This window comes from Myxocyprinus asiaticus, chromosome 12 (genome assembly GCF_019703515.2).
Source record: "Myxocyprinus asiaticus isolate MX2 ecotype Aquarium Trade chromosome 12, UBuf_Myxa_2, whole genome shotgun sequence".
Taxonomy (NCBI): Eukaryota; Metazoa; Chordata; class Actinopteri; order Cypriniformes; family Catostomidae; genus Myxocyprinus; species Myxocyprinus asiaticus.
The window spans coordinates 1,174,908-1,199,513 of record NC_059355.1 but is presented as its reverse complement, the minus strand read 5'-3'; the positions used below and the strand labels follow the sequence as shown (position 1 = coordinate 1,199,513).

General features: G+C 40.4%; 1 protein-coding gene across 4 annotated transcripts in view; it reads right to left on the bottom strand.

The window, feature by feature from the left end:
* The window catches only part of LOC127449219 (arf-GAP with GTPase, ANK repeat and PH domain-containing protein 1), a 251,379-nt gene that overhangs the window by 169,926 nt on the left and 56,847 nt on the right, over window positions 1-24,606 (bottom strand). For 2 of the 4 annotated variants that reach the window (XM_051712500.1, XM_051712501.1), the window contains exon 1: window positions 20,120-21,538. The exons of the other annotated variants lie outside the window; for them this stretch is intronic. In XM_051712500.1, coding sequence (XP_051568460.1) covers window positions 20,120-21,386 — 1,267 coding nt within the window. In that variant the 5' untranslated portion in view covers window positions 21,387-21,538. Of the gene's footprint in view, window positions 1-20,119; window positions 21,539-24,606 lie in introns of those variants that run through there. 4 annotated transcript variants of the gene reach the window in all.

Here is a 24,606-nt window from a genome sequence, read left to right as displayed (position 1 = left end):
GAGCACAGGTCAGGGGCTGTTCAATCAGACGAAACACAACAGACCGGAACCGAACGTGAGGATCTTGAGACACACATTATCAAGTTGAACATCTTTCCTGACAAAGCATTTAAACAACTCATAATCTGAGAAATGCTTATAAGAAAGCAACACGCAACGGCCAAAGACCTCCACCAACTGTAAGGGGCTGTTCACACCGAATGCTTTTGCAACCATCCATTTGTTTTTCTATGTAAACTGCACGCTAGACGAACGTCTTTGTTTCCCTTTGTTTTTGTTTATTCAGCATCTCGTGCAGGAGCGCTGTTTATTAGATGATGTGTCTAATTAAAAAGAACTTTAAAAGCATATTGAGACGAGAATGTGATCGATCTGAAGTCATCGTATTACAGTGAGGATAAAAAAATGTACTTGAATCAGATGTGTTTCTGATTTGTTTATATGTTTCTCTCGGCTGCATGAAGATATTAATTTGCTTTCTCACATCACTAGCTTTAAATATGCAACTTAGCTGGCTAACAAATACATAAACATGAGCAGCTGGATATAAACTAATGCAAATAGATGGTAACAATCGTGACATTTAAACATTTGGGTAGGACTTGCGTGTATTTTTGTCACACTGTTCTAACCGCTTGAGGTTAGCTTTAATGTTAGCGTCCTCTCAGCCTTGTCGGCAAACATACTGCTGTTCTCTACTAATGCAGCATCTAGTCAACAAATTAATGACTTTATAATGATATGACAATGTGTACTGTAGTGTACTGTATACATACCTTTTCATCTGAAGTGTTCCACTCCATGTAGTCTCACGTGTCAAAACAAACAGCACAAGGCATCAGTGAAGTGATAGTTTTTATTTTGCCACTAGAGGCCACTCTCATACTGTATAACGAAAGCAGACCCTTCCCAGCCGCTCCCATACTGTATAACGAAAGCAGACCCTTCCCAGCCGCTCCCATACTGTATAACGAAAGCAGACCCTTCCCAGCCGCTCTCATACTGTATAACGAAAGCAGACCCTTCCCAGCCGCTCTCATACTGTATAACGAAAGCAGACCCTTCCCAGCCGCTCCCATACTGTATAACGAAAGCAGACCCTTCCCAGCCGCTCCCATACTGTATAACGAAAGCAGACCCTTCCCAGCCGCTCTCATACTGTATAACGAAAGCAGACCCTTCCCAGCCGCTCCCATACTGTATAACGAAAGCAGACCCTTCCCAGCCGCTCTCATACTGTATAACGAAAGCAGACCCTTCCCAGCCGCTCCCATACTGTATAACGAAAGCAGACCCTTCCCAGCCGCTCCCATACTGTATAACGAAAGCAGACCCTTCCCAGCCGCTCTCATACTGTATAACGAAAGCAGACCCTTCCCAGCCGCTCTCATACTGTATAACGAAAGCAGACCCTTCCCAGCCGCTCCCATACTGTATAACGAAAGCAGACCCTTCCCAGCCGCTCTCATACTGTATAACGAAAGCAGACCCTTCCCAGCCGCTCCCATACTGTATAACGAAAGCAGACCCTTCCCAGCCGCTCCAGCACCGGACACAACGGGGAAAAACTAATCGGTGTGGATTTTTGCCGAGACCCGATAGTTCCAGAAATCTGTTATCGGTGCTGATTAATCGGCAAAACCGATATATCGGTTGACCTCTACTTCACTGTAGAGATGAGAGGCACAATGACAAGCAACCATGGAGATATCTTGATGCCATCCAAGCTAATAACCAGCAGTGGAGAGCAATAGCTCATTTAGAAAAGAGACAGAGCTAAAAATGCAATGCACTTAATGCTTGTGCACAGTAACACAGTGTCTAAGCCCTTGCTGAATGAAATAAATCGTTTGTAAGGGTGTTTAACACAGCAAAGTGTATGCGCTTTCCCATGCATGCATTGCATCCATCCGATTAGTTTTAATGAGGTCTACATAGTCTGTGCTGCTGGGAAGCAGATGTGAACAGCTGTCTTGATCTCTTGTCTCTTTCTCTCTTCACCTCCATATCTACTTTTTCCAAACACTCCGGCGGCCAAATCTCAGCTGGCACACCCAGCCCCCAGTTTCACATTCCCAGGCAAAATCTCACTACTGTGTCCCTCTCTTCCTTGACTTTATTGTCCATTTCATGGCCAGATAACAGGACAGAGAACAAACAAAAGTCCATGGAAAAGACAAAACAGAACAAAATGTGGAATAGTGTTTTCCACTACAACCCTTTACAACACCCACACATCCAGATAGATGGGCCAAAAACTCATTCAAAGCCTAGAGCAGAGTAAAGCAGTGGGCAGCACAGCAGTTACTATGCAAAACAGCAACTGAAAAAGGCTCTCTGTGTGAGGGACAATTCATTACTTCTGCTGGTCAAGTATTTCAGTTTAACACACAACTTTAATGGGCCATATCCTACATTTTTGTAGCGTTTTATTTTTCAAGTCAAGGACCCAATTTACATGCACTTAAGAAAACGGCTTATCCCAGGGTTTTTGTAGAAAGTGTCGTTCTGAAACCTGATGTAAACATGTATGCTGTTTTGTACAATATTTAAGGGATTAAAAGAAAGCGGTTTAATGCATGTAGATTTACAGCTTCAGGCCAATTTATACTTCGGTTCAATGTGAACGCTTGGTGTCTGCGTACAGCATGTTACGCAAATTTTGTCATCAGCAGAGTTTTCGAACCGCGAGTACTCTGAATGCAGTAGGTGCATGCGCCTGGAATTATTTGCACTAATTAGTGGGTCCACAAGGGGGCAACACTTACAGTTGAGGTGTTAAATATCAATACAATAGCCTAACGAATAGAATAGCCTTAAATAAAGAACAGCTGCCTAATGAGTTTGCAAACCATGATAAATTAACCTAAATAACGCATTGAATGCCAGATGTTCTTTACCAACGTATCAAATTACACACGCAGTAAAGTACTCGCACTGACAGATGATGTTTAATTGCAGGCAGCGAATATAATGTGCATGATGGGTAACTGTAAGACGTCTCTGATTTGGAATGATACGAGAAATGCTGTTAGACACACAAACATGCTCTTGAAGAAACTCACTTTATTATATTATTAAGAACAGATGACAGAAAGCCATCTATGTGCATGTATGACACGCTGATACAGAGGCGTGCAGTCTCGTGGAACACACGCATGTAAAAGGTTCTCACTCTTTCTTTGTTTCAATCTTCTGAATTTTTTTTGCAAGAACAGTATCGTCTACGAGTGCTGTAAATGACCTCAGACATCTCATCTCAGGAGGTGCTTTGAGTTCAGTTCACTTTATTTCCACAGTTATTTTCATATTTCAGTGATTATTATCACCATTATAATTATTATTTTAACATTTAGAATTGTTTTTAGACCTTAATATTAGTAATTTTCCACCATTGTCACAGACGGATACTTGCCTGACGGTAAATGGAAAGGTGGTTATATATGTTTTTTTTGTTTTTTTTTACCACTTCGTTATTTTAATTGCTTTTTTGTTTCGTTTGGAGTGTAATTTGAATTTAGAAATGCAAAATCACTAAACAGCCAGGGGGTTTCCGATGTAATTGGATATTGTAATATATATTATTTTTTAATAAAAATATCGTTTACATATTTCTTGCACATCATCTAGCTCTAGGAGGGAACAAAACAAATGTATTCACACATTTAATGTCATTACTCTTCCGAAGCAGCTAAAAAGTTGAAGCCACTGCAGCTCTTTTATTAAATGTAATAAATTACCAGCGGTTTAGAGCACACAGACAAAAAAGCATCAGATGCCTTATGTCTGGGAGCGAAAGCATGTCAGACAGTTCTGGGATGTAATAGTAGCCAATCATTTTGACGACAGGCTTTTTAGAATAACCAGAGCAACATTTGAGATGATATGTGATATTGATAATATTATCTGAGCAAATTTTGTATTCACATGGCTTGTTGAGGTGAAGTCGCATGACTTTTTCGATGCACATTTTTACTCCTTTATTGATTCTATAGGAATACATTAAATATATATGTAGTTTATCATAGTTTATGTGCATGTCTTCTTACCAAATAAAAAAATGTATCCACAAAGCGAGCGTATATGTTTTTTTTATGCATATTTTAGAAACTTTATTCCCATCTTGGAGTTTCCATCCAGCATTTTTTATGCAAAATCACAAAATTTGCATAAAAATATGTGGATAGAAATTAGGGTTGCGTGGAATACCAGTACTAACGAAATATCGCGATACCAAAAAATTTCAAACGGTACGATATCCTCTTGTTCATTTCTGTACCATATTAACGTATGCTACCATTAGCAAAATGTAATGTGAGAGTTTTGAGATGAAATCAAAGACCATTTGAAAATAATAATAAAAAGCCTCTATATGATCAAGTGTGATCATTAAACAGAAGGATGTAATTTAATTAAATAATATACAGTCACATGCATGCCACAGAATGAATGAGAGGTGCCGTCCTGCTCCGTCATCTCCCTAACACACACAAGCAGGTGCGCACACAAACAAAACACACACTACTAATGCTTGATTTTCATGCAGTGTGTCCAATAGTATCCATCTGCAGAGCAGTGTGTTTAGTCTATAATCGGCTGTGAACTATCAAATGACCGTTTTCACCACTGCAGCTCAGAGATTTCAGCTTGCGAGTTGCGGGAAGCTGGATATAATGAACCCTTCAAAAACAGGAAGAACTTCAAAGGTCTTTCAAAATAAAAGTCCCGCTGAAATGAGAGCTATATTCAACCGGATGTGTGAAATTGAAGACATTAACAGAAAAATATTACTACTGTATAAAAGTGTCACAATAATACTCATAATAACAATAATATAATATTAAATTGTTATATTATTAATATTATTATCTGTAAGCAATATCACATAAGCAAGTGTGCTGAATATCAGCATGTTGTGATTCAGCCATTGCAACCTTTTGCCTCAGATAATCAGATTGTTTTCATTGTTTCTTTAACCAAAAATGATATATATATATATATATATATATATATATATATATATATATATATATATATATATATATATATGTTGAAAATTATTATATTTTCATTTGATTTAAGCTGAACAGTATGTATTTGATTAAACACAATTTGATCATAACGTTTAATTAAAAAAAGTTAACATGAAATCCAGAAAAATTAAAACAGAAAAGGCATAATGTGTATTTATAAGACTTTATGCAGTTCTTTTAGACAAGTAATTTTCTGTGTAATTTCATCAAAAATCTGAGGTTTATTCTTTGTTTATTTGTTGCCTAATTATCGAGTTAGTATCGATACTGAGGTACCACGGCTCGTATGGTACTGAAGCAAAAATTTTGCAAACGCACCAGTCAAATTTTTGTGATGTCGCACTAACAGACCTATGATACGTGATTGTTGCACGGCTTCGTCCAGCATGTTTACATGCTAATCGGAGTTCAACTGGCCTCAGCGTTGAAAGACAGAGGTGACGTGACGTGTATTACCGGCACTTCACGAAACCTGCTGTAGCTCGTTTATAACAGCACATGTAAATTTACTAAATGCTTCTGCTGACAGAGAGGAAAAGTGTTGTGAAGTGAGGAGGAGAACAAGAAATGAATGTCTGACTGATTTGTCTAGAAGGGGAACCGAGCTCGATGATCAACATGATCGCATCCATCTGTGTGCAGCTGTCTAACCACATCTAGCTGTCTAAAAATCTAGCTAATGATCATGACAATGGTCTACAAACAAGGCCACAAACAGAGATGACTGCTTCCCTCCCACTGTTTAGCATCTGGCTCTCCCGTGAGTATGCAGCACAACTTTAATCTGGCCTCTCTCTCTTTCTTTTTCAGACACACATGCACTGACCTTAATACTTGGATCAGCTTGGATCCCATCAGAGTGTAAGAGAGTATAAATATATACTCAGATAGCAGAGGGCATGTAATCTGCTTCCAATAACTCAGTAGTCATCATTAATCTGTCAGGTCATCTGCTCTTCCTTCACATGGTTCTCTCTCAGTCTCTCACACACCAGCAGGTGTGTATTCAGGCACAGCATGTGTTTAATGGGATGGTGCTGTGGTGTTTGAGGGTAATGAACCTCAGAATGGGATGTATTTGTGATCTATAAAGACCCTGCTGATCACAATGACACTTAATTAACCCAAATGACAGAGAAAGAGAGACCGAGAGGAAGAGAGATGGTTCCATTATCGATTCTATTAGTATTGTTGAGGAAGAAATATTTGGGGGAAAAAAAAATATTTTATCTTATTTAATTTACTGCCCTCAGTTCTGTTGCCAAATGATGAGATAATTTCAGATTTCATAAATCAGAAATAAAAATGTAATTCAGTTCTTGCAAAAGGCCAACACAGTCTCAGATTAATTCAATAATCACTCCAACTGATGTGTAACTGCCTTTGATTGACTAAAAAGAACCGACTCTTAAGTGTCATTCGCTCAGCAATCGGGCTACACTGTATGCATTGTGTGTTTCACACTGCAGATGCAGCAGCGAAGCAGCGCTGTCGCTGAAGAGCACTGCAGGGAACACTGAGTGTAACTCAATCAGCTCCCTAATTCAGTAGTCTCAAATCGCTAAATTATTTCAGGCACTGATACGTTTGCTCCTTAAAGATTCCCAGAATGCACCGTAAAAACCAGGGATCATCATTGCCATGTTCACTTACCGGAAATGCATGTCTTCTGAAGCCTCACAAGCTGTTAGAAGATGAGCACAAGTGTAAAACTATGAAGTTAAAGTCTTATTTTCTCTTTAAAAGAGATGTTGTCTATATTGATTTTCATCCATAATGACCATGAAAGGGAAACGATCTTTTTGTTTAAGAAAGGATTGAGAGAGGTTAAATATACACTCTTTTAAATTATTTCATTATTTATCTTTCATAATAACATTGCAAGTTTGAATATCTACAACGGAAATACATGACAATGTAATCTATAACAGTGATGTTGATTAATACCATTTGTGTTTTAGTTCTCGAGCTTGTAATTGTGTCACAGGTGCTTGCACATTTGGTTTGATTGCTTGGACCGAGCCAGAGTTCATTTGTGTTTGTCTGCCATGGATAAACTTAATGTTAGCTTTTGTCTACCACGAGCCCGCGAATGTGTTGCAACATAATTGCTCTCTAAAGGTGATTTATTTGGAAACAAACAGGTATAAGAATGCATTATACCATTATAATTGCATTTGGGAGCCGGCAAAGTCACTAATTATACGCCATCATTAGCGGTTCACTTCCACGATTTGGTACGATTGCATTCATATCAGCAGCAAACCGTACCAGAGTTCACATGAACTGTTCCCCAGACCACCTTTTCAAGTGAACTCGGGTGTGGCTCGCGGGTGGGGCGATAAAACGATCTCGATATTAAAAAAAAATAATAATCCACAATATCGATGATAAGCTTTTGAGTAATTTTCAATATTAAGCCTATTTTCTACATCTACGTAGATGATCAGGTGCATGTTGCTAAAAACGCAAGCAGTCCGGTTTTCCCAGAATGTATGAAGTTGCTAATGTTCGCTGCATTGCTAACGATTAGGCTACACCGGTGACCGCGGTCTGGACCCCATACTGATTCCATCTGGACCGCAAGACGTCATGATGACGGTTGCGCTCTGTTATCATCTCTAGTGAGCAGCGCAAAAAAACAACAGCGTCGTGTACACCAGCTCTGATCTTTCTGCGTTGTATTCTTTAATATTTTTCTCTAGCACCGAACATGCTTCATTTATGCCCTGTCCCGCTCCGCACGTGTTGCCTATTTGCCCCGCATGGGAGTAGACACGAGGCACCGCATAAGTTAACGTGGTTCCATCGCACCTTTAGACCATAACATTTTTTCCTTCTAAATTTAGCTTTTTTAATCAGCCTTTAATAATAAACATATCGATTTCTGTTCTAATTTTGAGAAAATTTATCTGATGTCATCATCTCTGGCATGGATAACAAGTAAAAAAAAAAACTTTTAAAAAAAACTGTCAAATTACTAGTTGGTAGCCCAGTCTTTCTCACCGGGTTTCCGGCCAAAGTCTATTTTAATGCTCTGATCATCAAAGGCTGCCTATATAGTTACTAAAGGCTTATAAGCGTCTTTGTGTGTGTGTGTGTCTGTGTGTGTATATATTTGTGTTTGTGTGTGTGTGTGTGTGTGTGTGTTTGTGTGTGAGTGTGTGTTTGTTTATCTGTGAGTGTGTGTGTGTGTGTATTTGTGTGTATGTATTTGTGTGTCTGTGTTGTGTGTATGTATTTGTGTGTGTGTGTGTGTGTGTATGTGTATGTATTTGTGTTTGTTTGTGTGTGTGTGTCTGTCTGTGTGTGTGTTTGTGTGTGAGTGTTTGTGTGTGTATGTATTTGTGTTTGTGTGTGTTTGTATTTGTGTTTGTGTGTGTCTGTGTATGTGTTGTGTGTGTTTGTGTGTGTGTGTGTGTGTTTGTGTGTGTGTGTGTGTGTGTGAGAGTGTGTGTGTGTTTGCTTATTTGTGTGTTTGTTTGTGTGTATGTGTTTGTTTTTGTGTATGTATTTGTGTTTGTTTGTGTGTGTGTGTGTGTCTGTGTTGTGTGTGTTTGTGAGTGTGTGTTTGTTTGTGTGTGTTTGTTTGTCTGTGAGTGCGTATGTATTTGTGTTTGTGTGTTTGTGTCTGTGTGTATGTATTTGTGTGTCTGTGTGTGTGTGTATGTATTTGTGTTTGTGTGTGTGTGTGTTTATATTTGTGTTTGTGTGTGTGTCTGTGTATGTGTTGTGTGTGTTTATGTGAAAGTGTGTGTTTGTTTGTGTGTGTGTGTTTGTGTGTGTGAGAGTGTGTGTGTGTGTGTGTGTGAGAGTGTGTGTGTGTTTGCTTATTTGTGTGTTTGTTTGTGTGTGTGTGTTTGTTTTTGTGTGTGTGTTTGTGTGTGTGTATGTATTTGTGTTTGTGTGTGTGAGTTTGCTTATTTGTGTGTTTGTTTGTTTGTGTGTTTGTGTGTGTGTGTTTGTGTGTGTGTTTGTTTGTGAGTGTGTGTGTGTTTGTGTGTGTGAGTGTGTGTGTGAGTGTGTGTGTGTGTGTGTGTGTTTGTTGGTGAGTGTGTGTGTGTTTGTTTGTGAGTGTGTGTGTGTTTGTGTGTGTGTGTGTGTGTGTGTTTGTGTGTGTGTTTGTTTGTGAGTGTGTGTGTATGTGTGTGTGTGTGTTTGTGTGTGTGCATATGTTTGTTTGTGAGTGTGTGTGTGTGTGTGTGTGTTTGTGAGTGTGTGTGTGTGTTTGTGTGTGTTTGTGAGTGTGTGTGTGTGTGTGTGTATGTGTGTGTGTGTGTGTATGTGTGTGTGTGTGTGTATGTGTGTGTGTGTGTGTGTTCTGTCCATGCTCCACTGGTTGGGTCAGTATTATTGCCTGAGGCTATAACAGTCTTTTCCTCTCTGTCACAAACACAATACACAGAATCTTCAGTCATATTTCTCTGCATCACTAATACCCATCCTGAATCAACATGCTCATTCTGCCAACCTTGCTTCAACTTTCCCTGTCTACATGTGACCTCTTTAAAAATCTGTTGGGTTCAGACTGCAAAGGTAAGACACATTTGTCTTGCTTCACTAAACCTCATTTTAAAGAGGACAAAACTTAAAAACAAGATTTCAAAGGATTCCGTGCCTAACAATGTCTGTTTCAACTACAACATGACGGACTATCCAGAGAGAGACTGACCTACTAAACACAGACTGCATGATGAGGGCATCTGAGTTTCAGATGTTGTCCACTCCACCCCATCCCTGTTCACTCAGACAGGGCTCGTTATTTTTACACAGCACTGTAAAGTAGCGACAAGCCACAAAGGACCTGTTAATACTGTAAACATGATGCACACAGTCAATCTCAGATCACAGCAACGTTACACAGCACCATAGGACTATATCTCGGTGCAGTGAACCTGAAAGGGAAGACCCTCTACTCAGTAGACCGTTTATGAACCTCTCATAATTATCAATGTGCTGCGGTTGCACTGTTGCTCAAGTAGGTATAAGAGGTTTGAATCTGGCCAGCAGCATGCCCTGGTTCCATTCCCCCTTCTATTCCCAATGATTTCATGTTTCTTTCTGCAAACTCTGTCCAAAAACACAACCACTACCCACAAAAAAAAAAAACACACTGCACTGTGACAAAAACCGTATCCAGTCATGTTTGAATAGTGGTTACTTTGGACCTCATTCATAAGACAAGAGCAGCATACATTTCTGTGTAAATCGCACATAATCATTTGTGCATGGCCCAATTAGGACTGTCCCTCCAGATTATACAATTTGGCTGATGATTAATTGTTATGACTGTCACTAATGATATATTCTGATGATTAATTGAGCATTCTGAAAGAAGTATTTAATAACTCAGATAATGTTGTCGGTGAAGTCGCGTTAGGCTAAAATGCATTCGTTAGCCTTAGTTTTGATGTATTTTATGATTGAATAACAACAACAAAACAATTATGCAAACAATATCTAAATCCAACAGACACCCAAAGCTGATCTATAATATAAAAGATGTATATAATTCAAGCTGACAGAGATTGGCTTCTCCAGGTGATCCTTTCTTGATTTTTTAAAAGCAAGATCTTTTTTCTTTAACTAGTTCAACATGATCTATCCGTTTTAGTTTAGAACTCAAATATGGGAAAACAGGTCATGAAATAAAATACTTTATCTTTTCAGAAACAATGTCTGCCCACCAACCTTGTTTACTGAGGAGTTATGTGCATGGTTAAACTATTTTATAGAAATAGAAAAGCTATCACTTGCATGCAAAACGGAATACAATATTCACAGTAATCGCGTGAGATAAAATCTTTTTACTCTTAGGCTACGTCTACATTAAGCCGGATACATCTGAAAATGGGGTTTTCGTTTCAAAAACGCTCTCCGTCCACACTAGCGTTTTCAAGCGTTTTCCAAAAGTTGCTCATCCACACTGAAACATCTGAAAACGCTTACGTCCCTGTACTGCGCATGAGTAAAACGTAAGACGCTTCGACATGCGTCATTTCCGTCAAGCGTTTATTTACTTTCCACTTCTTTGAAACGTCGCAGCAATGTACGGTCTCTCCTCACGTTCCACCGCTGAACAACAACTGCGAGTAAACATCCCGTCTCCTTTGAAGAAATGTAATCTGATGTACAAACTGACATTAATCTTTAACAACGCAATCAAACTGGAGAGCAGACAAAACAACTGCGATACAACGTCATCCACCATCTTGTTTTGGACCGAATGGGACACATGACTGCGTCACATGACTAAAAATGCGTCATAGTTTTCGAAAGCATCCGTTTTCACAGTCCACACTACAACGCGAAAACGGCGTTTTCAAATTTATCCACTTTGGAGTGAGTTTTCAAAAAGCTCAGTTTTCGCGGACAAAAAAAACGCCGTCTCAGTGTGGACGGAAGGCCAAAACGGAGAGAAAAAGATGCGTTGTTACATTGAGTTGCAGCAGTTGCAGGCGTTGTTGCGCTTGTGTTACATACATACTGCAGATCGCAAAAGCTTGTCGCTTGTCACGTACCATGTTAAATCCACTTAATTATCTGGACATTTAGTTCCTTATTGAGTAAACACCATTTATAATTTCACATGCGAAGACTAGCCATTTCTCCTTATTTTCAATTTGCTGATTCTGCAATTTTGTAATAGAGGAATCTTTTGAATGGAGTAATCGTTTAAATCGAGTAATCGTGACAGCTCTATTTATTGTCATCCGAATACTCGCAATTAACAATTTAACTGACAGTTTTATAGCCTGTTACGAAAATGACGATAAACTGTCATACAAACTGCATCTTACGAAGTCTTTAATTCACATTTAACTTAGAATCATAGAAAAACAGAGACATGACAGGGCTCGACAGGGCTCGAAGTTAATGCTTGTCCAAGACAAGTGAATTTTCGAAGTGCCAATTAAGAGAGAATTTTACTTGTTTTTTTTGTTTGTTTTTTTCCAAAACAAGTTTCTTTCACTTGTTTTGGTGAGGTATTCATGTAAACACAATGAGTTATGGCTAAAGTGAACATAAACAATGGGGAAAAAGCTGATTTGTATCAAAATGTATGTAAGTGTGAATGTAACCTAACAGATCTGCTGCCGTCTTGTGTCGTTAATATTAAAACAATCACAAAAAGAAAGCAAGAAAATCACTCACTGCTCTTGGCTGGAGAACTTTAGTAGCTTTAAAAAGTATTAATGTATTATAATTACAGGGTTAGGGTTGTGTTGCATTTTATTCTAAATGTTTATTCAATATTTCTTTATTATTTCTATTTATTGCTTTTTTTTATTGTTATTTTATTACCTTTTTTATTTTACTTTTTTAATCCCCTTTTCTCCCAATTTGGAATGCCCAATTCCCACTACTTAGTAGCTCCTCATGGTGGCGCGGTTACTCACCTCAATTCGGGTGGTGGAGGACAAGTCTCAGTTGCCTCCGCTTCTGAGACCATCAATCCACGCATCTTATCATGTGACTCGTTGTGCATGACACCGCGAAGACTCACAGCATGTGGAGGCTCATGCTGCTCTCCGCGATCCACACACAACTTACCACACGCCCCATTGAGAGCGAGAACCACTAATCACGACCACGAGGAGGTTACCTCATGTGACTCTACCCTCCCTAGCAACCGGACCAATTTGGTTGCTTAGGAGACCAGGCTGGAGTCACTCAGCACGCCCTGGATTCAAACCGCGACTCCAGGTGTGATAGTCAAAGTCAATACTCGCTGAGCTACCCATGCCCCTTGTTATTTTAGATCTGATTCAATAGAACAGTGAGCAACCCTGCTGTAAATGAGGTTGATGTAGGCTGTTCTTAACTACCATTTAACTACCATTTGACAAAAGCCTCCTCCCCTACCAAGCGCAGTTTACATTTCGGTCGGAGAGAATTGAGTTAATTGCATAGGTATCCTATTAGGTTGGGCATGTGTTGTAATATTAGAATAAATACAACAGAAACTTTGAGATGTTACTTGAGCATGTAACTTACTTAAATAACGCTTTTTCTCTCCAGACAAGAAACTTTTTTACTCAGACAAGTGAATAACCAATTTACTTGTCCGACGGATATGTACGTGACAATGCCTAATGTCGAGCCCTGTACGATTTCTTTAAAGGCTTTAAAAATGTCAAAAATATTGCACAGGAGTAGAATGACATGTAAAATAATATTTGAAATATTAAAATATTTCCAAATACTTAATATGTCTTTCTTTTTGTTCAACAATGTTGTTTTTGGAACCCAACCAACATGCATACAGTGCATCCAGAAAGTTTTCACAGCGCTTCACTTTTTCCACATTTTGTTATGTTACAGCCTTATTCCAAAATGGATTAAATTCATTATTTTCCTCAAAATTCTACAAACAATACCCCATAATGACAACGTGAAAGAAGTTTGTTTATCTTTGCAAATTTATTAAAAATAAAAAACGAATAAAATCACATGTACATAAGTATTCACAGCCTTTGCCATGACACTCAAAATTGAGCTCAGGTGCATCCTGTTTCCACTGATCATCCTTGAGATGTTTCTACAACTTGATTGGAGTCCACCTGTGGTAAATTCAGTTGATTGGACATGATTTGGAAAGGCACACACCTGTCTCTATAAGGTCCCACAGTTAAATGTGCATGTCAGAGCACAAACCAAGCCATGAAGTCCAAGGAATTGTCTGTAGACCTCCGAGACAGGATTGTATTGAGGCACAGATCTGGGGAAGGGTAGAGAAACATTTCTGCAGCATCGAAGGTCCCAATGAGCACAGCGGCCTCCATCATCCGTAAATGGAAGAAGTTTGGAACCACCAGGACTCTTCCTAGAGCTGGCCGCCCGGCCAAACTAAGCAATCGGGGGAGAAGGTCCTTAGTCAGGGAGGTGACCAAGAACCCGATGGTCACTCTGACAGAGCTCCAGCATTTCTCTGTAGAGAGAGAAGAACCTTCCAGAAGAACAACCATCTCTGCAGCACTCCACTGATCAGGCCTGTATGGTAGAGTGGCCAGACGGAAGCCACTCCTCAGTAAAAGGCACATGACAGCCCGCCTGGAGTTTGCCAAAAGGCACCTGAAGGACTCTCAGACCATGAGAAACAAAGATTGAACTCTTTGGCCTGAATGGCAAGCGTTATGTCTGGAGGAAACCAGGCACCCCTCATCACCTGGCCAATACCATCCCTACAGTGAAGCATGGTGGTGGCAGCATCATGCTGTGGGGATGTTTTTCAGCGGCAGGAACTGGGAGACTAGTCAGGATCGAGGGAAAGATGAATGCAGCAATGTACAGAGACATCCTTGATGAAAACCTGCTCCAGAGCACTCTGGACCTCAGACTGGGACGAAGGTTCATCTTCCAACAGGACAACGACCCTAAGCACACAGCCAAGATAACAAAGGAGTGGCTCCGGGACAACTCTGTGAATGTCCTTGAGGGGCCCAGCCAGAGCCCAGACTTGAATCCGATTGAACATCTCTGGAGAGATCTGAAAATGACTGTGCACTGACGCTCCCCATCCAACCTGATGGAACTTGAGAGGTCCTGCAAAGAAGAATGGGAGGAACTGCCCAAAAATAGGTGTGCCAAGCTTGTAGCATCATACTCAACAAGACTTGAGGCTGTAATTGGTGCCAAAGGTGCTTCAACAAACTATTGAGCAAAGGCTGTGAATACTTATGTACATGTGATTTTTTTCGTTTTTTATTTTTAATAAATTTGCAAAGATTTCAAACAAACTTCTTTCACGTTGTCATTATGGGGTATTGTTTGTAGAATTTTGAGGAAAATAATGAATTTAATCCATTTTGGAATAAGGCTGTAACATAACAAATGTGGAAAAAGTGAAGCGCTGTGAATACTTTTCGGATGCACTGTATAATATTATATACAGTAAATATTATTATTATTAAATAATATTATTCTATCACCGGAAAATGAGACACAAAGACGCAGTGTTCACGGCATTTCCACATTTGCTTAAAATCCCACCATTTGGACAGTAAAATTTGATACCATAATGGCAGTTATCTCAAATATTAGTTATTGCAACAGAACTAACCCATTCCACGTAACGATTTACATACAGATGGATTGATGAATGATTTACACAAGTAATTTGTTTTGCTTGTGTTTCATAAATAAGGCTCACTGAACTGAGGTTCTCATACGAGCAACACAACTTTGAATCTCACTCATGAAATTTTTAGATGCCATCCTCCCAAACCACCCTCTTTACCAATCACTTCATGTCCTCACCAGAGGTATGGCCAGAAGGGTGGCAAGAGGTGGCATCTGACACCCTAAAAATGAGATTTGCCACCCCACTTGCCACTCCAACTGCTCACATACTGGAGACGGTGCTCAACGGCTTAACTCGTCGTGCATGGTTCACGGCAACGTTCCCTCTCATTTTAATGCTTCTCACTCCTCTTTGGGAAACAAAAGCCACATTTAGTCCATCCCGGTTGCTGTGTCTGTTCTAGAGTGAATGTTCTACAGTACACTTTAGTGATGACAGCAGCCCGGATCCAGTACGACTCCACAATCCCTTTCTGGCTGCTCTCCACAGTGAGATTTCTTTCACATTATGTCTTGCATAAAAGGCTTCCTAGTGTGTGTGTGTGTGTGTGTGTGAGAGAGAGAGAGTGTTCAGTAGAAGAAAGTGGCATGAAGACAACATCAAAGTAAGGTCTTAAAAGTGTAAAAATTTAAACCCTTATTGAAGTGATAAAATTTCACTGTCACTTTGACAGAGCGGTGACTGACTCAGTCAATGTCACAGCAAATGTGTCTGCAAAAAAAAACTCCAACTTCTGCTTTTATTCCCCTCTCAAGACACTTGTCCCATGAGAAGCTCCAGCCATGCTCTTATCACTTCCAGCATGTCACAGTTCCACATGCCACATTATTTTTGCATGGCTGTAAATATAGGTCATACACACACACTCTACCCCACCCACCCACCCACTCATACCTGACACTGTTAGGGTGGGGCAGTGGGGCAGATAGTCTATAACAGATCAGGCCCTCCAGCCATGAGGCTTATCAACAGCTATCCCAATATATACACTATCTACCACAGCACACCGTCAGCTAACTCCTGAGAAGAACACCGAAATGAACACCCATGTGATCACATGGAGTCGAACTGTTCCAGAGGAAGCCGATTTATACATCTGACTCGACATTTAAAAAAAGGACTCCATTACTTCCTCTAGCCGCTTCAACTTGGGAGCACTGATAATAAAGAGGTAAAACAACTTCTGCTTTCATAAGCACCACTATTAGATTTTGCTGAAGATACCAATTGTGGCCAAAAAAAAAAAATTTAAAAAAAAGGAGAGCCAGTTTAAAGGAATGAAATATTCAGAAATATGTTTCAGCATTTGAAAATGGAAACTCCACCTGCCAACCACAATGCAAAGAACATGTTCAGAAATGAGAAGCATTCTGCGTCAAGATCATGAAACAAGAACTGTTTTTACTGTAGCTACAAGATATCAACCTGCATCCTAACTTAGAAAACGGTTCCAGTTCTGCGCAACTCCACTAACTCCATGATGCATTTTTTTCTGTTCAGAATGTATTGCAGGAAGGATGCAATATGCAACAGATTTTAGTTATATTCCACGATGCAGTCATTAAGTAGCCTCTGTTATGTGTTATCCAACTTTTTCCTGTACACAGAAGTTGCCCCTGATTCATACCAGAGGCCTGTTCTCATTTCCTGGTCAGAGTTTTTACTAGGGATGTGCACTAGTAATCGACTCTCATTCTACATCAGCAAGTTGAGTATTAAAAAAACGACTCGGATTTCGCAAATTGATTTTCCTTTGTGCATTTACTTGCCATGAGCAGCACTGAATATAGCCCTGCTCAGACGGCAAGCATCACAGGGCGACTAAGCAACAGGATGCCATTCATTTTCAATGAGAGCACAGCGACTTCCGGCGACACGAGCAACAGTGACCAATGGCGACAAGACGTGGGCGTGCCGAGCAACACGACAAAACTGAGAAGAGTTTAAATTTATGCAAATGATGAGCGACATTCGGGTGCAACTACCAATGAGAGAGAAAACAGCGGAGCTCACGTTATGAAAGTAATCCATACGACTCAAGTCCAGCGGATTAATGAATGTCTTCTGATGTGAAACGCTAGGTGTAAGAAATAGATCAATAATTAAACTTTTTTTTTTTTTTTTTACTAAAAGTCTTTGTTTCTGGCCAGCTGTGGTCTGAACGTTCATGAGAGTGGAGTTCAAATCGCCTCTTGCATGATGTAAGCGTGTTGGCATGTCGATATCGCCGGATCCCTCGGCTGGTCTATAATTGTCAGAGGAAAAATGTTATAGATTCATATTAAATAATGTATTAGGTAGAATCTATAAAATTATTCATAACACTATAATTTGCATCTCCAAGACCTGTGGACAAATAATGAACAAACTTTTTCTGTGTAATATGTGTTCTGTTTGAATGATGTTTGAAATTAGGAAATAAACTGGACAATAAATATGAGCTCCTATATAAAAATATGCTTACCAACTTTTAAAAGGGGGGGGGGGCTTCATGTATCTTTTGTTGTTGACATCAACAACAAAAATGTCATTTGATACATGCATTTAAACCATTAACAAAACTATGCAAGATAAAAGGAAATACGACCCAGGATACATTAAATACAGGTTGTGTTTTTTTCCTATGGTGGGTCATAGGGCTGAGCGATCGGACGATGTAATCCGATATCGACGATGTCTTACAAAGATCCCAATGCCGACTGTGAACAAACGATGATTGACAACATCAGGAAATGGCAAATCATGGATCTGGGAAGTCTGCAAATATATTAAACAGTGATCAGGGTGTGAAACTAGTACCCGCCACCCGCCAAATGCGACGAGGCTGAATCCAGTTCACAAGCTGCTCGTCCAAATGTATTTCATGCACGGGTAATTTTGCTCATCTACCCGCAACAGGCGGGCGACCTGTAAGACATCTCGGAGTGACACATGACAAGAAATGCTGTTAATCACAAAGACACACGCTTGAAGAAACACACTTTATTATATTTTTTAAGAACAGACAAAAGAAAAGCCATCAATAGCTATGTTTCCATCAGTGTTTTTTTTATGCGTATTTTAGAATATCGCATAAAATCTGCTGGATGGAAACACCAAGATGGAAACATTACACGCTCGCTTGAGGTGGATAAATGTTTTATTCGATAAGAAGAAATGCGCATGTGACTGAATAATTAATAACTGAACGAACCAACGGGCCAATCATCGCAACTGAATTATTGCCCTGGTCATTGTCTAAGTTTTTTGTGTTTTAATAAATGAATTAAATTTTTAAAGCAAAATCAATAATTTGTGTTTCACTAAATGTCGAAGAAGAGAATCCTCGCACTCATTGGCTGCAGCCTGTGTAGATACGCTTGGCTATGCTTAGCGCAGTGTTGATTGGTGACGCGAAGAGCGAAAAGAATCAGAATGAGCTTTATTGCCAAGTATGCTTACACACACAAGGAATTTGTCATGGTGAAAGCACACAATGGAACATACTTATTTATCGTGCTTTAGCAGCGGAGACGGTGGGAGATCAAGTAGCTTTACTGCAGAAGAAGCAAAAAAGGTCTGAAGCAACTTGCTTCAAGCAAGAAGGCAAAAACTAGAGTAAACATCGGTAACGGTGAGGCAAAGACGTCTTCATTCGCTTAGTGCAAAGTAGCTTGGCACAGCGATTGTTGTGGATTTTGAGTAAACCACTTGTAAACCACTTTGAGTTGGTTTGCTTGGAAATAAAACGAGTTCTTCAAATACAGTATTCATAGCATGCTATATTTGATCATCAAAAACAATTCTAATCTTTCCTTTACCATACCATTCTGTATAGCTACATAATTGAGGTTTATTTCATGCTAAGTAGTTCTCTAATAAAGGTAATAACTGTCTTTAGATATAACCTCAAACTCCAACATTTTCCAGATGCAAATGATATTCCAAAGCTGACGGGGGCAGCAGAGATGATCATGCTAATCCACATGGATAGATGGCAGTATAGCATCTAACATCACTGTCACATCGGTACTTAAAGTACACGAAGAAGAGCAATGCTTACGCAAGCTAGAGAACTACTGAATGCTCCTTTAAAGATCAGGTATGCCTCAGAAATCTGAGGAATGTGGAAACGGCTAATCAGCTATAGATGCTGTCACACTCAACACGCACAGAAGGTTTTACTACACACTGTGTTAGGGGCATTAGCACCGGCCTGATCATCAACACAGTCCCGAGTTAACTCACTCACAGCTTTAGCTCAAATCCTCTTACAAAACGAGATATCAAAATGGAATAACTTATAAACAGAATTGAATCGTTTAAAAATTTGTTATTCCGTTTTTTTTTTCTTTGAGAAGGTATAATACCCTGTCTCAAATGTTCTTGAAGATAAAATTAATTGATTGACTTGACTCAGAGGCCTGTTCAGCAGACGGGGGCAGCCTGTCTTTCAGGAGGATACGCTCACCTCACAGGCAGCAGATGGTGTGTGGCCTGTGCTCAGGCAGGTAATTTATTAAAATCTCTCTCAAACTCCACACAGCATCTACCACCAGCTCTACATTACCATATCAGTGACAGGAGGGGAGTGGCCTTCACAGACAACCTGCTGTCGCCAGTAACACAGTGAGATAATAGATCAGGAACAAGAGAGCTAGAGATGTAAATATGTGTAAATATCTTCAAAAAGAAAAGATGGGGGGAACTGTCGCTGTGTCGTGCAGCATGTGTTCTCAGCAAAATCCATATAGCCGGCTAAGAGAAGCAAAACATTTGCAGTTCAAGAATGCAAATACTCCCCATTTCAGACAGGGCTGCCAGCTCTTTGAGTAAGCTGCAAGCTCACAGCATAATGAAACACAAACACAGGTGGCCTGCAAAGTGGCAGCTAAACATCACCTTCCTGTCCAAAACAAACATGCATCCCTCCAGCCCCCATTCTAGTCCAACAATAGCAAACACATAGCTATCAAATAGCAGAGAAAAAACAGAATAGGACAGGACAGATAAACGCTATTACCCTCCGGTGGACATCCATTGACACTTTCTGTGCTGGACTGTGAGTAGGCCATTTCGGATCGCCGCTGAGATCCCAGCAGGCCGTTCTTTCGAAGTGCCCGATTGCTGGGGCTGCTCAATGGCGTAGATGTCCCATCTCGCTTTGAGAAGATACCACTGAAGAACCGAATGAGTTTACGCTCCTGTCCGCTGGAACGGGAGCCTGTCCCTCTGATGAATCCCTCCTTTTCCAACAAAGATTTCTCCGAAAGCCTGAGAAGATCACTGTTGTCCAAAGTGCGGTTCTTGCCCTTTGCCCTGTCTCTGCGGCTCAGCTCCGTCATGGAGTCGGGTTTGCTCAGCACTTCGCTGACATCCAAGGTTTTTCGCTTCTCAGCGGACTCCGACTCATCGAAGGCCGGGTTTTGCAGAACCACGCCGGACTGAGCCTGGCTCTCCCCGCCGTCGCGGCCGATGCAGCCCGAGCTGCTGTGGTGCTTCTCTTTGGAGAGTGCCCGAATGCGAATCAACTCTCCACCCGTCCAGTGGCGAAAGCTGAAACTTCGACGCAGCAGGCTTGGGTGCCTCTTCACTGTGGGGGTTTGAGGTGCCAGTTTGGGGGACTTCCCATTCCCTTTGGCCAGTAAAGCGGAGATGCAGCTCTCTCTGGCCTTCGGAAAGTCCTTTGCCTCCTCTGGGGCCTGAGTCTCATCTGACCAAGTACTTACCGGTTCTTCTGTGCTCCTGGAGGTCTTGAGGGTCTTCTTTCTAATGCCAGTGTTTTGTCCATTAGGCGCAGCTGCACTGCAGATTTCTTCATGCTTTAGTCTATCAGTTTCAGTCTTATCCTGTGCTGGCACATTCTTTGCGCACATTGTTGCCGCATTTTCAGTAAGCTTGCTCTGACCATTCTCTGGCAAGATGCATGTTTCATTTAATTCCTTGTCTTTGGGTGAATTCTGCAACCTCCTAGAGATTTTTAACCTGCCCAGCTCCAGATGTCCAGTACTAAAGGTCCTAAAGTTCCTCATGTATGAGTGGGCATGAAATTCGTCCGTCTCGTCCTCCACTTCTTTCAGTTCTTCCAGCTGGGAGGTCCGCTGAATCTCACAGGATCCCTCTCGCCTGTACGTGTTCACTTTAGGGTTCTCCAGTCGCCGGTGCTCTGAGCCCCCTCCATCGTGCAGACTCTCTTTTTTCACTAATGTCAAAGAGATCCGGTACACGGTTTTCCTTTGTGGCGTACCCCGCTCCATCCTTTCCGGGTAATTACTATCAAGTAAGTACATTCTTCAGAAACCAAACCCACCCAAGTAAATTAATCCACCTTTCAAGTATGTTTTTAGTGTGAAATTACCAACAGAAGTTATCCAGAATGCATAATAATAATAATCATAAAGAAGTTGCTTGGTTTTAGAATGAAACTAAGTGAAAAAAAAAAAAATGAAAAAAAAAAAAAAGTTGCACTGGTGCAATTTGTTTTACTATCTGCTCTTTCAAAAAAAAAAAAAAAAAAAAATTCCAAAAGACAAATTTCAGATCCCCATCAAATCGCCTATACGTCCAATTCAAAGGTTGTCCTCTTCAAGCCAAATGTGCTTAAAAAGAAAAGTCCTGCTTCCCGCTGCGAGGCTTGACTGTCTGGAGGAAAATATTATTGCAACAGTCCTCCTACAGCAGAAGAGTGTGGTCTTCCCTATTGTGCCCGTGCATCCCCCCCTGCGCCGCCAGCTTGCTTCCTTTGCACCGGACCGAGCGCGCCTTTGTTTCCCACCGCCGTGCGTTTGAACTCCCACTCAAATGTAACATTCAGATGTAACACGCACGACACAAAGCGCGCGCTTCGCACTATTATGCACAACGAGAGTGCCGGGAAACGAGACACAGCCTCACGACCTACGGATCCATACTCCTCTCTCTCCTCCGACTCTCAAGCCCGTATGCTGTGTACATACATACATACACACACACACACACACACACACACATCATCCAGAACCGAAGTAGAAGTAAAACCAGGAGCGGATTTCTCCAGGATGAGTTCCACATTACTGCTGCTGTTTCATGAGACTTGCATCATTTATTCAGCTTTACATAGAGGCACTGAATATTAACCTAATTTAAAATGCATTCTTGCACTGTGCATTAATCAGCACATTTAAATAATCATTTTCCGCCAGTAACTTCCCTACTGAAGTTTATTCTTCACGCATGAGAGAGAAATCAATAGTAGGTCCGCCGGTGAAAATATTATGAAGTGATGAACCTGGCTATGCAGAGGCACAATACAATTCTCCATATAGAATAGAGCCACAGGATTTCAGTTTTAAGTGAACGCGCAGAGATCCGCTCCGGGACACGCGGGGGTCGGGTTTCCACATCTCCTGTCTGTCAAAACCTTTAAACCCACCCGGGCTCGTCTGACAATCCTTACAGTCTTTATGTTGTCGCTTAAAACTCATGTTTATGCATCAATATTGTGAGCTGAAGGTTTGTTTCATTGATGCTTTGGCGCCAAATCAAGGAAAAGCATTATTGCGAGTTAAAGGTGCGCGTGACGGGGGGATGAGTTACATGACACGCGCGTTATAGTTTTACCAGATTCAGCTCGAAACATTTCCACGCCGGGTATTTTATTTATGGATCTATTTATTTTCTTGGTTAAAAACGTTAACAACTCTGTAACAACTATAATGTTTATACAAAAAAAAAAAAAAAAAAAAAAAAAGCACAAATCTGTGTTCCAGTGAGACACTTACAATGGAAGTCAATGGGGTCAATTTTTTGAGGGTTTAAAGGCAGAAATGTGAAGATTATAATTTTATAAAAGCACTTACATTAATTCTTCTGTTAAACTCATGTATTATTTCAGCTGTAAAGTTGTTTAAATCGTCATTTTTATAGTCACTTTAGGGTTTGTTGACATTACATCGTCATGGCAACGAAGTTTTAAAATTGGCAAAGTGATAAGTGTTGTATCGTATTAAAATCATGTTAACACACTGTTTGTGTCTTGTGTTTATACTTCTGAAAAAGTGAGTATTGTAACATTAAAAAATTGGCCCCATTGACTTCCATTGTAAGTGTCTCACTGGAACACACATTTGTGCTTTTTTAAAGAAAAGGAGGAACGAGTCGAAATTAATTTATGTAGTAATCAACATTATGCCACAAATGCTGCCGATTGAGCTTAACTTGTATTGAACCCGTAAAATTCCTTTTTTTATAAAAACAATTGAAAACAATACAGCTTCTAACATTTCCACGGTGGGTATTATTTAAACACGTAGCCTATTTACTTATTTTGTGTAAAAAAAAAAAAATAAATAAAAAAAAAATGTAATCTGTAAAAGGATAAAATGGACTTCAAAAGCCAAGGGGCTGTTCAGGCCGAACGTGTTTAGTGCATACAGCTTTTCTCTTCATCATGTCGCCCCCTACCTCACCGACGGAAGCCCCATTTGCCCATCAACACTGTCTTTATCTACTGCTCTCCAAACGCCTAATTACCCTCAGCTCAATTCTACATGAAGATACACTTAGGTTGAAGTAATTAAAACTCATTTTTTAACCACTCCACAGATTTAATATTAGCAAACTTTAGTTTTGGCAAGTCGTTTAGGACATCTAATTTGTACATGACACGAGAAATATTTTCCAACAATTATTTACAGACTGATTGTTTCACTTTTAATTGACTATATCACAATTCCAGTGGGTCAGAAGTTTAAATACACTAAGTTAACTGTGCCTTTAAGCAGCTTGGAAATTTCCAGAAAATGATGTCAAGCCTTTAGCCAGTTAGCTTCTGATACCTTCAAACTCAGCGCCTCTTTGCTTGACATTGTGGGAAAATCAAAAGAAATCAGCCAAGACCTCAGAAAACAAATGCTCCGATTAATCCTTGGGAGAAATTTCCAAACACCTGAAGGTACCACGTTCATCTGTACAAACAATAGTACACAAGTATAAACACCATGGGACCACACAGCCATCATACCGCTCAGGAAGGAGACACATTCTGTCTCCTAGAGATGAACGTAGTTTGGTGCAAAAAGTGCAAATCAATCCCAGAACAACAGCAAAGGACCTTGTGAAGATGCTGGAGGAAACAGGTAGACAAGTATCTATATCCACAGTAAAACGAGTCCTATATTGATATAACCTGAAAGGCTGCTCAGCAAGGAAGAAGCCACTGCTCCAAAACCGCCATAAAAAAGCCAGACTACAGTTTGCAAGTGCACATGGGGACAAAGATCTTACTTTTTGGAGAAATGTCCTCTGGTCTGATGAAACAAAAATTGAACTGTTTGCCCATAATGACCATCGATATGTTTGGAGGAAAAAGGGTGAGGCTTGCAAGCCGAAGAACACCATCCCAACCGTGAAGCATGGGGGTGGCAGCATCATGTTGTGGGGGTGCTTTGCTGCAGGAGGGACTGGTGCACTTCACAAAATAGATGGCATCATGAGGAAGGAAAATTATGTGGATATATTGGAGCAACATCT